General features: G+C 39.5%; 1 protein-coding gene and 1 long non-coding RNA gene across 10 annotated transcripts in view; both read left to right on the top strand.

Moving 5' to 3' along the window:
- The first annotated feature begins 722 nt into the window (after nucleotides 1-722).
- On the top strand, nucleotides 723-5,713 carry LOC124507741 (uncharacterized). Its single transcript, XR_006961117.1, has 2 exons — nucleotides 723-1,228; nucleotides 5,293-5,713. It is a non-coding gene; the product is annotated as an uncharacterized LOC124507741 (long non-coding RNA).
- Nucleotides 5,714-5,967: 254 nt separating this feature from the next.
- Nucleotides 5,968-16,205, top strand: part of IMPA1 (inositol monophosphatase 1) — a 34,887-nt gene continuing 24,649 nt past the window's right edge. Inside the window, exons 1-7 of one of the 9 annotated variants that reach the window (XM_047074078.1) lie at nucleotides 5,968-6,741; nucleotides 7,224-7,287; nucleotides 7,463-7,555; nucleotides 10,989-11,054; nucleotides 11,432-11,565; nucleotides 13,558-13,662; nucleotides 15,412-15,457. In XM_047074078.1, the coding sequence (XP_046930034.1) occupies nucleotides 10,992-11,054; nucleotides 11,432-11,565; nucleotides 13,558-13,662; nucleotides 15,412-15,457 (348 nt within the window). In that variant the 5' untranslated portion in view covers nucleotides 5,968-6,741; nucleotides 7,224-7,287; nucleotides 7,463-7,555; nucleotides 10,989-10,991. Of the gene's footprint in view, nucleotides 6,742-7,187; nucleotides 7,288-7,462; nucleotides 7,556-10,938; nucleotides 11,055-11,431; nucleotides 11,566-13,557; nucleotides 13,663-15,411; nucleotides 15,458-16,205 lie in introns of those variants that run through there. The other 8 variants (XM_047074072.1, XM_047074076.1, XM_047074079.1 and 5 more) reach the window with 8 other exon arrangements.

Raw genomic sequence — 16,205 nt, 5'->3', positions numbered from 1 at the left:
TTACTTACACATAGTAGGTGATCAACACATGCCTCATAAATTGAACTAAAGCTAAATATACCAGGAAAAATAGCAATGAGTGCTGAGAAAAGGGGAAGTAAGGCTGGTAGAGATTGAGGGGGAAAATGAAGAAGAGGTCCTATCCTTGATTAGAGAAGAGACAAAGCAGCATGGAGGGACTTGTGTCAATAGTGATACTGGTGGTAAGTTAGGTCAGGTCCCAGATAGTGGAGCAGACCAGTCTGGAAGAGACACAGGTACCAGCATCCTCAGACTCTAGGGACCAGGGGTTCCAGCATGAGTAGTCCCCTAAAGAGAACAAGACTGTGGGGAAGAGAGAAAGTCTCTCTAGCTTCTCATTTCTAAACTACCCTGAAATCAGACAGCCTTCTCAAGCTTTCTTTTTAGGGTTTTTAGTTGAGTAAGCCTGGAAGAAAGAGATTAGATTTCGGCTTGATAAATCCAATCTGTTAAAGCTGTGGCTTTTACATTTTCATAACTACAAGTTCAACAGGTTGTGTTACTCACTAGATACCTTTGTTTTTTTTTGTTTTTACCTTTGTTTAAATTTTTTTTTAATGTTTATTCATTTCTGAGAAACAGCATGAGCAGGGGAGGGGCAGAGAGAGGGAGACAATCTGAAGCAGGCTCCAGGTTCTGAGCTGTCAGCAAGGAGCCCAATGTGGGGCTTAAACCCACAAACCGTGAGCTCATGACCTGAGCTGAAGTCATACACTTAACCAACTGAGCCACCCAGGCGCCCCTCACTAGATACCTTTGTATTTTGAAAAGCTTGATAGTCATGCTGCTACTGGACTTTGATCCAGCAAAACAATTGTTACCTAAGTTCTATCACTTGAAAAGAATGTTCTGTAGCTTTTTTAAAAAACGGTTTTGCTGCATATATGATTTATTTAAACTTTCAGAATGATTAGCAAACTTGTTATTTCCCTGCCTTCGTCCTGCTTTTGTGGTTTATGACTCTGGGAAAGGCAAGGAAGTCCTTTCTCAGTGTTCTGAATAGAGCAAAGACTGAAAAACTATTTTTCACAAAGAATGAAGAAATGGTCATCAGAAGATCAAGTTAGGAGCTAAGCGGCCAGACTCCAGCCATCTCTTTTTGCAATTAGATGATCTTAAACTGCTTCAAGTGGTGACTGTGACAAAAACCTTATGACAGGTGAAGATGGAGACACAAATTTGAACATTCAACTATGGGATTCTGAAGGTAGGCAAGAAACACTCATTCAAGAGGTAATGTTAAAGTCAAAGTGCCTAAACAAAGCAAAGATGGTCTTCAAGGCATTAATGCGTATTGATTGAAATACCCTAGTGCTTATTCTATCCACGTGCTTTTGGTTGCAATATTGAATTGCAGATGTTTCAAACAGTATGAAAGACTCTTTTGCCAGTAATTCTTGGCAAATTGGGGCAGTTACACAATTTTTTTCTTAGGCCATTTTATGGATTTCTTTGGACACAGAATTTGGTGTTATAAGAGGCACAACATAGGCTTTGGATTTGTAATGACCTACACATGCCCAGGAGGAGTGGGGTCTATTTCTTTGTTCTGCTTCTAGATGGAGATCTCATTTTTTGCCATTTTGATAACTTCAACATTATTGGCCCTGATAATGATACTTGCCAATTCTTATATATATAGTAGGCTGTTAGGGTTACATCACGTACATTTCATGTTGCTGTTTCTAAAATTGTATCCATACTCCTTTTCATCATTCCAACATCAGTTGGAATAGTCCTCAAGTGTAGCATACCTGAAGAAGCAAACTTCCTGGAGGGAATAATTAGACCTGAGTTTTATTTTAATGTTTGTAGGGATTTATTTGACTTTCAGAATGTTTCTAGAAATAACCTAGAGGAGCTTTCATGGGATGTCTTAGTTCCTGCTTTGGGTTTGTTATTTGGGTACAACTTTGTTAAAATTTTTGTGCGGCCTGTTCTTGTTTGTAAAGTTGTTGCTATTGAAAGTGGGATACCAGTTTCTTAGCTCTGCCATTATTCAATTCTTTTTCACAGTCCAAGGCCGACTTAGCTTCTGTGGCTCCTTTTATAGTGGCCATGTATTCTGGATGTGAAATGTTACTGATCTTTCTGCTTTACAAAGCTAAGAAAAGATGTATTCTTATCATAGAAGATAAAAGGAAAAAGAAATCCCCTGGCCAAACTGCATTACTGAATTCCCACTCTGAATGAGGTACTGTGGGAGATTCAAAGAATATCAAAAAATGATGCCTGTTTTCAGTTCACTACAGACCATTAATGTACAGAAATTCAGAGGAAGGTGCCCATTTTTCAAACATGTTGGTTTGGAAATGTTTTAGAGAACTGGATTTGAATAGGACACTTTATTGTCTCTTAAACGGGGATGAGCAATAAGAAAATATTCCTTCTGTAGTGATTGTGATCTATCCCAAGTATTTAGGGAAGGGATCTCCATAGAATAGGCGGACAGTAAATGCTCACACAGTGAATGAATATGTAAATTCCTATCTGGGTCTCTCATTGGCTCATCAGAATCAGTACGTCTTAAATGTAGCACCTCTGCTGTCATAACTGTACTTACCTGGTCTTGCACATCTCCCACTCAAGACATTACCATTTACCCTAAAACACAGGGTCATCTCTTCCTCTTCTCCTTTCTTCCTTCATTCTTTCCTTTTTAGTCAAATTATTTCCTACAAAAAGTTTCCTATAATATCTTTTCACCAATCTCTTCATTCCCAGTAATATCACTTTTGTTCTGCCCTATGTTGTTGCTTCCCTAAACCTTTAACTCGCTTTTGGTCCTTCTGTCCACTTTCCAATCGCTATCAGGTTAATTTTAAAATCTAACTTTGATCATGTATCTTCCCTGCTACAAGCTTCTTTGCCTTTTGAATAAAGTTTGTATTTCTTAGTGAGGTGTTTATTATACTCCCTGACTTCACTCTCTCTTTCCAGTTTTATCTCCACTCCCACTTCTTACACAACCTTGCTCCATTCAAACTGGATGACTTGGTATCTCATGAATATGCCTGTGTTCATGCTATTCCTACAACCTACAAGGAGGCCTACCTCCTCTTTACCTCGATTTTGACTATTCCTACAGACCCGGCTCCAATGTCACCCTCTCCATGAAGCTTCTGCTAATCCCACTTAGCAACCTGTAAGTGACATTTTCTCTAAATTTTCCTCACAATTGTTTATATTTCATATTTAGCCAACTTGTCTTGTTTTACAGCTGTTTATATTCCTGTCATACTCTGTTTTGCTGTAAATTCTTGAACATGAGAATTACAAACACAACATATAAACAACATGATAGTGTAAGCAGTATTCATTTTGATACTCCCCATGTCTAGCACATTTCCTGCATGCTTATTCAAATAAAGGGCTGAAGTACAGACTAGGCCCCAAATGAATAGTGTGCTTGTTTTATAACACTTCTCAATTTTCAGTGGCAGTTTTTAGCATCTAGTTCATTTGTACTCCTCTCCAAAGATCATGCAGGCATCATATTGAGAAATATTTCTGTAATCCTGCTCCTCACATTTCCTAGCCCTGGAGTAGGCAAGTTAATCTTTCTATAGTCCAGTATCGTCACCTAAAAAAATGGAGGTGGTAATGTGAACTCTGTCGAATTTTGTGAGAATTGTCAACTAAGAAAAAGAGGCAAAACTAAAGAAAGAATAAAGGTCTTTTCTTTGGAGTCTCACAGTTGCAATTCAGAGAACACAGATTCTGTTAGCAACCAGAAAAGTGTCCCACTCATGTGGGCAAAGCAACAGTTTATTCTGAGAAAGAATTGGGTTGCTTATGTGATTTTGATAAAGAGAAAAAAACCCAAAACTTAATTGGTCCCCACCAGTTGAGCTGCTTTCGATTATTCTGACTTTTATTGGTGCTATCAAATGCAACTAATCTTACTATGTTTTAGTTAACTAATCTGTCTTCATGAAGTTCAAACCAACAGTTTTATGGTCCTAATGCCAGTTCTTTTTAGCAACTACCTATAACACAGTTGCCACTTTGGACCCAGTTCACGAATTCACTAGTTAGAAAGGAAAATGGAGCTTCCAAATGGGATCTCTCATGTTCGGAAATTTTATTTCACAGAATTAAATGAGATCGTATGTACTTAGAGTAGTACCAGCACATGGTACATGTTCAGTGTTAGCTGCTGCTTTTTTATCCTGGTTTAAACTTTGACCCTGAGATAGCTGTTGGTTTGAAATGTTAATCTGGTATCTCTGTATGGAGCCTAAAACTTTGAACATTTTCCTCTGTGATATTCACTGTCATACCCATAGTATTAGGGAAATTTTATTTAGTTTGGCAGCTAATACGACAACCCAAATTCTTTTTTTCTAATTTCACCAAACCCAGTATATGAATACCAAGATTTATAAAAGACCTGGTGTGGCATAGTGATAGATGGTTATTTATTCACTTTATAAAATGATAATTGCCTACATGGAATATTTTACTATTGACCCCTTTAAACAGAAATCTCTGCTTAGGAAGTTTATAATTAAGCTTATATAAATTTAACTTACATACATTTTTATGCACACACGTTACTGATTGGGAGACAAGAAATTGCCTTTCTAGTTAGACTTTGTCATTAATCTTTATCATTGCATTGTGACCTCGAATAAGACACTTCTCTGCATTTCATTTTTCAAATCTATAAAATGAACATATTCAAATGAGGTTTAAGTCTTGCTCAATTCCTTAAGTCTGTGGTTCTGGCCTAAAACTCTAGGACCTAACATCATAGGCAAGGTGATGGGGTAATGTGAAGAAGATTCAGGTTGGTGGGAATTAACCACTCATAGATGCTGTTAAGGCAAAAACAAAAATAAGAGCTTCTTGAGAGCAGGGACAAATGCTATTCTTTGAATTCCCTACCATGTTTACCTCAATGCCTTGAATAGAGATCTCATTAAACATTGAATTAATTAATGAGCAATATCTATAAATGTCAAGATCATATACTGTGGAACCAGACAATGCCTGGGTCTGCAGTTCCAGTTCTGTCACCAGTTCGGTGACATTGGTCAAGTTACTTAATCTCTCTAGGCCTAAATTCATGTGCAAAGTGGGGATAATGACACTACAATGATATTGTTGTGAAGGTTAAGTGAGTTAATATTAGTCAAAGGTCCTCAGAACAATGCTTAGCCCATAGTAGACTCTATTATTATTACTCTGTACATACTTGAATGATCTTTAACCTTAAAAGCAGCTGAATGTACACGGATGGAATTTGGAATATATTTTCTCTTACAGATGTATCCTGGAAGACAGATTTTTACATGGTAAAATTTATCTAATATGGATGGGGATGAAGTTATTCAAGTTACCTTTTTTTTTAAAAAAATGAAGGGCATAGAGCATGCTGTCTGACTGCTTGGATTCAGACCATTTTATATAGCCTTGATTGGTTAGACAAAAAGATCCAGAGATAGAGGGGTAAGATGCTTTTTTTATAAAGTTTCTTTCCAACCCTCAGGAAGGGGTGATTCTATGATACATTGTTCCAAGAATAAAAATTCTATCTGCAATTCCAACCTGTTATGTCAAAACACAAAAGCTTGTTAGAGATCCTGGAGACTGCATCCCTGAGAACCTGTACACTGTATGTAAATCTTTATCATTTTAAAATCAAAGTCCACTAAATAATTAACTAATAAAGTCTTGGTATGTGGAATCTGATTTTTCCCCCCAGTAAAAGGAGTTGCTATTTAAAAGAAGTCAGCTCCGGGCGCCTGGGTGGCGCAGTCAGTTAAGCGTCCGACTTCAGCCAGGTCATGATCTCGCGGTCCATGAGTTCGAGCCCCGCGTCAGGCTCTGGGCTGATGGCTCGGAGCCTGGAGCCTGTTTCCGATTCTGTGTCTCCCTCTCTCTCTGCCCCTCCCCCGTTCATGCTCTGTCTCTCTCTGTCCCAAAAATAAAAAAAATTAAAAAAAAAAAAAAAAAAAAAAAAGAAGTCAGCTCCAGAGACTTAAGTAGAGTTAACAAGATACCCAAGATTGCTCGGAAAAGAATCACCAAGTTGGTCCCTCTTTTTTCAAATATAGGGTAATTGGGCACTATTACTCCTGCCCATGGGTGACCTTGGCACCTTGTGGCTGGGCAAAGGCCATTCCCCAAACCCCCTCCTTGTATAGTCAGGTGTCTGGGAAAGTATCAGGGGCATTGAGTCTCACCTCTTTTCCATTTTGAGGTTTAGTAGAATTAGGACTCTCATGGATGGAAGTCAGCTGGTAGGAAAGGATATCAGAGACCCTGAAGAGGGAACTCGCATTTAGGGAAGTCTGGAATGGTGACCTGGCAGGCACATCAGAAGCAGATTTTGTCCTGACATATTATGTTGCTGATACTGGAACCTGCCTGACCCCCAACCACCATGGAATAGCCAGATGATTTGGGACTTGGAAAAATGGCTGCAGATAGGGCTGTAGGTTTCAAAACTGTTCCTTTGGGGAAGCCGAGAGCAATGTACCAGGTACTGAGGTCTCTGCAGCCATCTGAACTACTCAGAGCACTGGACAAAAATCTTTTGGATTGTGTGGGGGACCAGTTTCCAGCACTGCCAAAACCAGATATGCGCGCTAAAAGATTATCCAATTTTAGGTGTTTGGAAGACCAACAGTCACTGAAGCAACACTGACTTGAACAATCGTGAAGTAGCATCTGAGGCCCCTAGAAAAAGATTGGACTTCCTGCTCGTTTGAGGTAGGTAACCTGAAGTGTTATTTGAATAAGAAGTAAGATTTGATCTTCTGACTTAACGTTGCTTACACTGACTTTTAGCAGCTTTGCCAAATCAGTGAGACCATGCTCATTTAAAGGAGGTATAAACAGGACTCTGGTGACATTTTCTGCAAATGCCTGGAAAATTTCATTTGGTTACAAATCAACACTAGTTGCTATGTAGTTGGCAAGATTATCATAACTGTCAACGAAGAACCAGAAACCTAATTTCTCAAGTTTTCCTGAATTCCTGAAGACAGCACAGGCTGCAGAAAGGAGGTTAGAACAAAAAATAAAAAGAGGCCAAATCTCCAATGCCTAAGCAGTTCTGGATCCAGCGGTCAGGACAGGGCTAGAGCCTCAAACGTCACAATCAGGGCGGATCTGTCCCAGACGGAGTCACGCCTATGTGGGCGGGGCCGCAGGGGTGGGACTTCCTGTCCGGAACATTTTTTCACTCACAGGAAGAACACAGCCACGGATCCTGCCGGTAGTCTAGTGATAGAGTCTGACCTCTTCCAACTTAAGGTAGGTCCTGCGTTCCTTCTACCCCATACCGGCTCTCAGGCGGTCTTGGCCGGAGCTTCGAGCCTGGGTGCTGCGGAGCGGCCCTCCGCGGGCGGGAGTGGGTGGGCGCGGTCAGTCGTGCAGGGTTTGGCGCCTAGGGACAGAGGCCGCAGCTGGGGCCGCTTTATCTCTGCAGTGTTGTCCTTAACCCCCGCCGCGGAGTGACCCCACAGCGTGTAACGATTTCGCTCGCGGGCTCTCTCTGCACCTTTGCGGCGGCTTATGTCGAGTAAGTTCTTTTAAATTTTACTGATTCCGAGGCAGCTCAGAGACCTGGCATATTCCCAGGGTCATGCAGTCCCAGTGTAACCCCCTGATCCTGTCCTGTGCAGTCGTGCTGCTAGGAACTGGTGACAGGAAGGTGGCTGTGTTCCCACTGTCAGGAAGGCTGTGACCACAGAAACAGTTGAAAATGTTTCAGGTGTGTTTGTCTTTAGGAAAATGAAAGTGAATGAAATACTTCTCTCTTCGGTCGAGAAGTCTGCTCAAAGTGGTTAGGAATATAAGGCACTTAACACAAATAATCAAAACCTATGGAAGATATTCCTGAGTACCCTAAGTGTGATACACCAAGTTTTATGAGCTCTTCCGGGCCAAGGCATCTTCCCAGCTTCTCCCTGCATGTTCTTTCCTAAGGAATGTCATTGAGATTCAGGACTCGGTTGTTGCCTACTCAGGTGACTTCTATAGTATTTATGTCTGTAGGCCACACCTCTTCTATGAGTTCAGGATCCATACGTTCAACTGCCCAGTGATGTCTCCTTTTGGTTTCATAAAGTCTCTCCCCCTCTACTAATTAAACTTTTGTTCTCCCTACCTCCTACCCAAATTCCCAAATTGACTCTTTTCTGTTATTCTCTGTTTCAAAAGATGTCGCTATTATCCATTCAGTTGTTAAAGTGGAAAATCTGGGCATCATTGAACTCTTCCTCTTCTTCCTAACCTATATCCAAATTATTGCTAAATGTCCCCAACTTTACCTCTCAAAGCAAATATCTCTTGATTATCTCAACTTCTCTCTCTATATCTCTCCCTCCATTCTCCCAAGTTCAAGCCAACTGTCAGGTCTTCTCTGGACTACTGCATTCTAATTCTAAATCTCCAATCCAGTCTGCCTAGCATCCACTCTCCACTCTAACCTCCACCCTCCAATCTGTTATCATCAGTAGCCAAGGTGAAATGATTCTTCAGGGCTCTCAAATCAAATGTTACCTCTAAGGCTCTGATTGGGATGATCCCTACTATCACCCCAATCTCATTTCTCCTGCCTTTCTTTGAGCTCTGGGCTGTCACATTTAAGCCTTTTACTTACTTTTCACTTACATCCCATAGTCTAGCCCAATTAGTTAATACCTGTTCATTTGTCCTTTAGATCTTGGTTTAATCAGTCATCAGGGCAACCTTATCTGATACCGAAAGCCAGGTTAAAGCTTTCCTGTTCCATGCTTCTCATTGCATTTCTCCTCCTTAGCCTTTATTTTTTTTTCTGGTGTTTTGTTTGTTTGTTTGGTTTTGGTTTTAATAACACTTAAGGGCACCTGGGTGGCTCAGGTCATGATCACCTGGTTCATGGGTTTGAGCCTCACATCGGGTTCTGTGCTGACATTGCGGAGCCTGCTTGGGATTCTCTTTCTTTCTCTCTCTGCCTCTCCCCTGCTCGTGCGCTCTTTCTCTCTCTCTCTCTTTAAATAAATAAATGGACTTAAAAAAATATATGTCTGCCCGCTAGCGAGTAAGTATGAACTGGGCCTGTTTTTCCTCACCATGACACAGCATATAATAGGTATTCAGCAAGTAGCTATCAAATGATTAAATAATGAATTCTGAATAGAGAATCCGTAGAAGGAAGGGTAGCTTTTGAAATGGGCATTAAAGGATTGGTGGGAGTTATAGCCATGCTGTTAGAAGGTAGAGATATGAGTGGCTTGAGTAGTTTCTGACAAGGAAGCAGATGCATTGTGAGAACATCTAGATCTGTTAAGCCTGGAAGAGCGGAATAGGAGTAAGAATGGGGGGGAAAAAGTTTGAAAACAGTTCTTGAGACACTCTAAGCAGTTACTTGTGTAACTCAAAAAGTGGCTTCCCTTTTATATTAAAAAAAGTTCTTAGGAAGAAAAAGCGACTACAAGCAGAAACCGCTCACTGTATATGCCCTTTGCCCTTTCTTCTCTTTCCTACACTGTGAATGCCATGGTAGGGAATTGTGAGTAGTCTTTCAGGTGAAACTCTGTGTCAGTTATTCTCAATTATAAAGGTGATACAATTGGAGTTGCTTTATAAATGATGACACATTTTTCTGAGTCTGACCCCTTGAAAAGCTTCACTGTCCCAGGTACCGATTTTAGAGTGTGGTCAAGCCAGTGGTGAGTTATTTTGGTATTCTTTTGAGAAGTCAGTAGAAAACTAGACAGAAGACAAAAATATGTTGGCTTTTTCTGGGAAATAAATTTCTTCATTATTTTTTTAGTCCCAGAATTTTCTTCCCACAGATTTTGTAATAGAAAGATCAGAGGACTTTAAAATCAGAATTGAGTTCAACTTCTGTGTCATCTGTCCATATAACCTTGGACAAATTATCATCTCTGAGCTTAAAGTTCTTCATCTGTACAACCTCATTAAAAAACCTCATATGTAAAACCCCAAACTGCCTGACGTTCATTAGTACATGTACCTTCTGTGCCTTCCTTTCAAAGCTTCTCTAATTTCAGTATTCCCAGTGTTCTTTTTTCACTTTATTCTCCACTCAAGCATGCACCTATCTTTTAAAATACTTAATGTGCTTCTTTCTCCATCCCCCAAACCAATGTTGTTTTTTAATTTGCTTTTTAAGTTTTATTTTTAGAGAGAGCTCAAGCAAGGGAGAGGAGTAAAGGGAAGGAGGAGGGGAGGGAGGGAGGGGGGGAGAGAGAGAGAGAGAGAGAGAGAGAGAGGGAGGGAGAGACAGAGAGGGAGAGAGAGAATCTTAAGCAGGCTCCACGCTCAGTGCAGAGCCTGACATGGGCCTTAATTGCATGATCCTAGTATCAAGACCTGAGCTGAAATCAGGACACTCAACTGACTGAGCCCCCCAACCAGCTGAGCCACCCAGGTGCCCCTGATTGTTTTTTTTTTTTTAATTTTTAATGTTTTTTGGGGTTTTTTTTTTGTTTGTTTGTTTTTTTTTGTTTTTTTGTTTTTTTTTTTTGAGAGAGAGACACACAGTGGGGAAAGGTCAGAGACAGAGGGAGACATAGAATCCAAAGCAGGCTCCAGGCTCTGAGCCGTCAGCATAGAGCGCGATGTGGGGCTCGAACTCACAAACCATGAGATCAGACCTGAGCCCAAGTCGGACGCCTAACCGACTGAGCCATCCAGGTGCCCCTGTTTTTTTTTTTTTTTGTTTTTTTTTTTTAATGTGATGTTGTGGGCACTTTAGGAAACACTTTTATGGAGTATTTTTTTGTTATGTAAATGATTCTACAATGTAAGAGATTGAGGTTAAGAATATTTCTTAATGGACCTCGAGTGAATCTTGAGAAATATTGAACTCTAAGATACGGAAGAAGGCAAATCCAAAATGAAAGTATTTTGCTAACTGAGTTGTTTTTGTGAACTAACTATTCTGTAATTAAGACTTAGGGATTTTTAACTGCTTTGTCCTGACTCCTGTTAAATCTGCTCAGAAGATGGCTGATCCTTGGCAGGAATGCATGGACTATGCAGTAACCCTAGCAAGACAGGCTGGAGAGGTATGAACGGAAATCTTGTTGGCCGTTGTGTGTCGGATGTGGACAGCATGTGGTTGTTGTGTGAAATAAAACATGTATCTTGATCTGCACTTGTTTTCATTTTACTAAACATTTTAAACGGAGTCAATACTCTGATTTTATGTCACTAAACTTTTTGTGATGACAATTGTGACTCTAAAATAGGATGTATGATTTTATGACTTTCTACCTAGGTCCTAACCACTAAAGGTTTATTTTGTGTACATTGTGGTAAGACATTTTTAAGAACATCATTTAAGACTAGATTGAATGTTTTAAACCATTTCTATATTTCACCTTTTAGTTTAATTTAAAATGACATGCATTTTCTATTTGCTTATCAAAAAAAATCTTTTCAGGTGGTTCGTGAAGCTATAAAAAATGAAATGAATGTCATGGTCAAAAGTTCTCCAGCTGATTTGGTAACAGCTACTGACCAAAAAATTGAAAAAATGCTTCTCTCTTCCATAAAGGAAAAGTATCCATCTCACAGGTATTTTTTTATTTTAGTCTCACGTGATAAATTAAAATGTAGTTAGAGTCCATGTACTAGACAAAAATTTTGAATCTAGACATAGAAATTGACTTTAGTTGACTTAAGCTGCAAAGCAATTTATTTGGAGGGTGGTGGGTGGCTCAGAAACCCTGAGATCAGGGCTTAGGCAGAAACCAGGAAGGAAGACAGAGCTGAGATGCCACAGGAGCCATTGCTTCACATGCCACCAGTAGCCTCATTGTTGACTCTGCTATAGCTTTGGATGTCTTTGCCTCATTATCTTAAGATTACAAATCCTGGGAAGGAACATCTTGCTGAACTCAGGTTGTTTGCCCAAACTCAAGCTGCCAGGAAGTAGCAAATGGGATATTTGGATTCCTACATAGTAGGAGTAGTGTTTGGATGCTGGGAAGCTAAGGTCACAAATGTCTGCCATAGGCACGATTTAGAAGTTGAGTTTTATTCTCTATATTGCAAACTTTTTTACATTGTAGAGTGGTGGTAACTCTAACAATTTTGAGAGAAAAATACCAAAATCAGGGCTCTCTTACACACAGACATATTGTAGAAACATCATCATCACTTTAAAATTTTTTATTTTTGAGGAAGAGAGTGCGCAAGTGAGCGTGAGCAGGGGAGGGGCAGAGAGCAAGGGAGACACAGAATCCGAAGAAGGCTCCAGGCTCTGAGCTGTCAGCACAGAGCCCGACACAGGGCTCAAACTCATGAACTGTGAGATCATGGCCCAAGCCAAAGTTGGACGCTTAACCGAATGAGTCACCCAGACGCCCCACCACTTTAAAGTTTTAACATTGTCATTCTCTCCTTCTTGTTCATGCCATTGACTATTCCTGGTATTTTAGCCATTGAGAAGAAAAAATGTTTTAAGCTGTGGCTAAATATACTTCCTCTCAATAAAAAAGGTTTTACAGCTAAGTGGAAAAGGGATAAAAGAAAACCATAATTATAGGACAGTTCAGTATTGAATAAAGGAAATAAAATAATCAATAAAGGGAAAAAAAAGCCAATGAACTCAGACACCATTTACAAAATTCACCTGGGATTTATTACATAGCATGCTTAAGGAAGGCATGCAGACACAGTAATTTTGGTGGGTAATTTGCTTTCTCATTGACTTATTTAATGATCTCTATGTTACCTATTGCTGCATTAATTACCCTAAAAACTTTGGGGCTCTAGACAAGCATTTATTATCTGAGTTTGCTAGAGTCGGTAATATGGGAGTAGCTTGGCTGCATGCTTCTGGTCAGGGTCTCATAAAGTTAGAGTGAAACTGTCGGTCAGGGCTGCTGGCATTTCAAGACTCACCTAGGGCCAAAGGATAAGTTTCCTTATGTGATTGTTGGTGACTTCAGTTCCTCATGGGTTGTCTACTAGCAGCTTTCCTTAGTTCCTTGCCCTGTGGGCCTCTCCATAGCGCACCTTATAACATGGTGGCTGCCTCCCCTGCCCTGGAGCAAGAGAGGGAAGGCGAGAGAGGGAGAAAATAAATAAGATAGAAACCACAGTACCATTTGGTGAATGAATCTTCAGAGTTGCATATTATAACTGCTGCTTTGTTCCGTTGGTTAGAAGGGAGTCACTCAATTCAAATTCACACTCAGGGCGAGGGGTGGTTAGGTTCTCCTCTTAGAAGAGCGTAAGAGAACTTGTGGATTTATTTTTAAAACCACATTTCCTTAATAAGTCCTCATCTGCGAGAAATGTGTGTGCGTACACATGTGTGTACCTTTGTTTTTCCTGGTATTCCATCTGAGAATTTTGAATTTTACTTTTCACATGACTTTGTTCCAGGAGAAATAAAGTTTTCTCATTTTACCGGTCTGAAGGAAGAAGGAACAACAATAGAAAAGTGGTACATGGACTTTTGTTATGTAGTCTAGTCGTCTCTGAATATAAGGAAATGTAAAAGTTTGAAAATTGTTGAAAGCAGTATAAAGATTTTGAATTTTTCATTCTTGGTTTTAGTTTCATTGGTGAGGAATCTGTGGCAGCTGGGGAAAAAAGTGTCTTAACCGACAGCCCTACATGGATCATTGACCCTATTGATGGAACAACTAATTTTGTCCATAGGTATGTTTTTAAAATGTTAATACTGTAATTACCGTTTGTATACTAACTGAATGGACCTTTAGAATATTCTGTTCACAGACCTCGATGCTTTAGAGAATTGTATAATTTGTAGAGTGAAATGTATTATGCAGAATTTTCATCAGATATGGAAGAGGTGACAAAATATTCATGTCATGGACTTGTGCAGTGAAGTGCCCTGTTCACCATTCTTTTTCTCACTATTGGAGCCATGTAAAATGTAAGCAAGTAACATTGCTGCTTTGAGATTAAGGAGCTAGTGGGATCAGTATGGGGGGGGTGGGGTTCATATAAAATGTTGTCTATATAGAGTGGGTTCAATCCAGGAGAGAAAACTATTGAGCATGGGTTGCATGATCAACAGCCTTGGGTTTGAATCCAGATGCCTTTTTTTTAAGTTTATTTATTTTGAGAGAGTGTGTGCATGTATACGCATGAGCAGGGGGAGGGGCAGAGAGAGAGGAAGGAGAGAATCTCAAGCTGACAGCATGGAGCCCAATGCAGAGCTCCATCCCACAAACTGTGAGATCATGACCTGTGCTGAAATCAAGAGTTGGATGCTTAACTGACTAAGCCACCCAGGTGCCCCCATTTGCTCTTTTATAGGCTTTGTGACCTTGGGCAAGCTATTTAATCTTCCTAAGTTTCAGTTGTTGTTTAATGTATAAAATGGACATATTAATGGAACCTGCCTCATAGAACTGTTTGTTCTTGAGATTCAGTGAGTAGTACTTTGAACTTAGTGTAGTGCCTGGCACAAAGTAAGTCTGCAACTCTGTATAGTAGCACTGAAAGAGAGCCCGAGGGTATTGCCAGTGACCGTTAAAATGGGTAGTCTAGTTTGGTGGACTTACATAGATGTTATATTTGAAGTTGCCATGTAGGTATACATATGTTTACTAATTCAGAATTGTTAAAGTCTGTAAAGCTAAGATTTCAAATCTGTATGTGGAGTGTTAACATGGAAAGATGTTGTGGTATAACCTATAGAAGACTATAATACAGAGGGTATATGCTACGATCCCATTTTTGTTACAGTGAAAACTCAAATATTCCTTAAACTTTTTATTTTCAATAGTTGAACACATTTTTTCATATTTTCTTCGTCTTGATTCTGGAGTAGAAATTACAACCTATGTGTTCAGAACCCTCATGCAGCCACAGCAATAACTGTGGTTAACAGTTTACTTTTCAGAAGTGAAGCTCCAGATTTGGTGTTAAAGATAGTTTATTCTGTACAATTTAATACCTATGTTTATAGGTCCTCTGTGGGAGAAATGACCAAAAAAGACTTTTTTTAACCGTGGTCAATTAAAATTTTTTTGAATTTGTTTTTATTTTTGGAAAAATTATTTTATATAGTTACTATATTCATGACATATGACATTCCAGAGATCTAAAATGGCAGGCAGTGCAAGGTGTCCTTCCCACTTCTGACCCCAGTTTCTCAGGACCAGTTTCTGGAGGTGGCCACTGTTGCCACATTCTTGGGAATTCTTTCAGAGATGTTTCATGCCTATAGAAGCATCCTGTATGTATGTATATGTATGTATGTATACACCTCTCCCCTCACTATTTACACAAAGATTACATACTATTCACACTGTTCTGGGGGAGGAGGGATGAGACTATATGAAAAAGTATGTAGTCAATTATGTTATGAAAGAACATGTTTATTGAAAGTAATACTTATCTTGATAAATATGTATATGTGTATGTGTTTTTTTTAAGGTTTCCTTTTGTAGCTGTTTCAATTGGCTTTACTGTAAATAAAAAGGTATGCTGTTTAAATGTATGATTGGTAAAATGCCTTGCTCTCATTTTCTGAGAAAGAGTAAATGTGTCTTTGTAATAAATTTAGGTTTGTCTCTACATTCAATTTACATAGCTGCATTATTTCAAAATACACTACAGAACTCTTAAAGTTGGCATGATACCTTTTCCAGTAAGAATAAAAATTTAATGTCTTCTGAGAAGCAAGAATTGAAAAAAACCTCGCAAGTAACTGAAATACAATTCAGTGTTTAATCACCATGATCTATTGTGATAGAGTCAGATGTGAGAGGTGTTGTGATCTAAATGCTTAACAGAAGTGTTAGGATTGGAGCTAGGAATGCCTTACTAGGTGTCAGTGAAGGGAGACTTTGAAAGACCAGAAAGTGGTAGTGGCCAAAGCATGGTTGGAAAATGCCGAGTGTGTTCAGGAACTCAGTTACTTGCTACATCTAAAACCCAGTAGAATATAATCTCTAGCTATTACGTTTCCTTGTTTGGCTATTTGATCAAACAGTGATGTGTACTAACATCTTCTTCAAGGAGCTTGTGATAATAAATTTGACCAGCATGTATACAAGAGAGTCAAGAAATCTGTGAAAATAAAAACGCATCTTAGGCACAAGGTGTGTTAATTAGTGAGAACATCCAAAAGAAGCTAAAGGAGCCTTGAGCATATAATCAGCCCTGGGCTGTGTGCTGTCCCTGCCACTGAACTAGCTCACACTTCGTGCAAAAGTTAGATGTGTAAA

The sequence above is a fragment of the Lynx rufus genome, unplaced genomic scaffold (genome assembly GCF_022079265.1).
Source record: "Lynx rufus isolate CCGP_SWC_20201006 ecotype Redwood Valley unplaced genomic scaffold, mLynRuf1.p SCAF_12, whole genome shotgun sequence".
In the NCBI taxonomy this organism is placed as follows: domain Eukaryota; kingdom Metazoa; phylum Chordata; class Mammalia; order Carnivora; family Felidae; genus Lynx; species Lynx rufus.
Note: the sequence above shows the minus strand (reverse complement) of the source record. Positions and strands in the feature narration are given on the sequence as shown.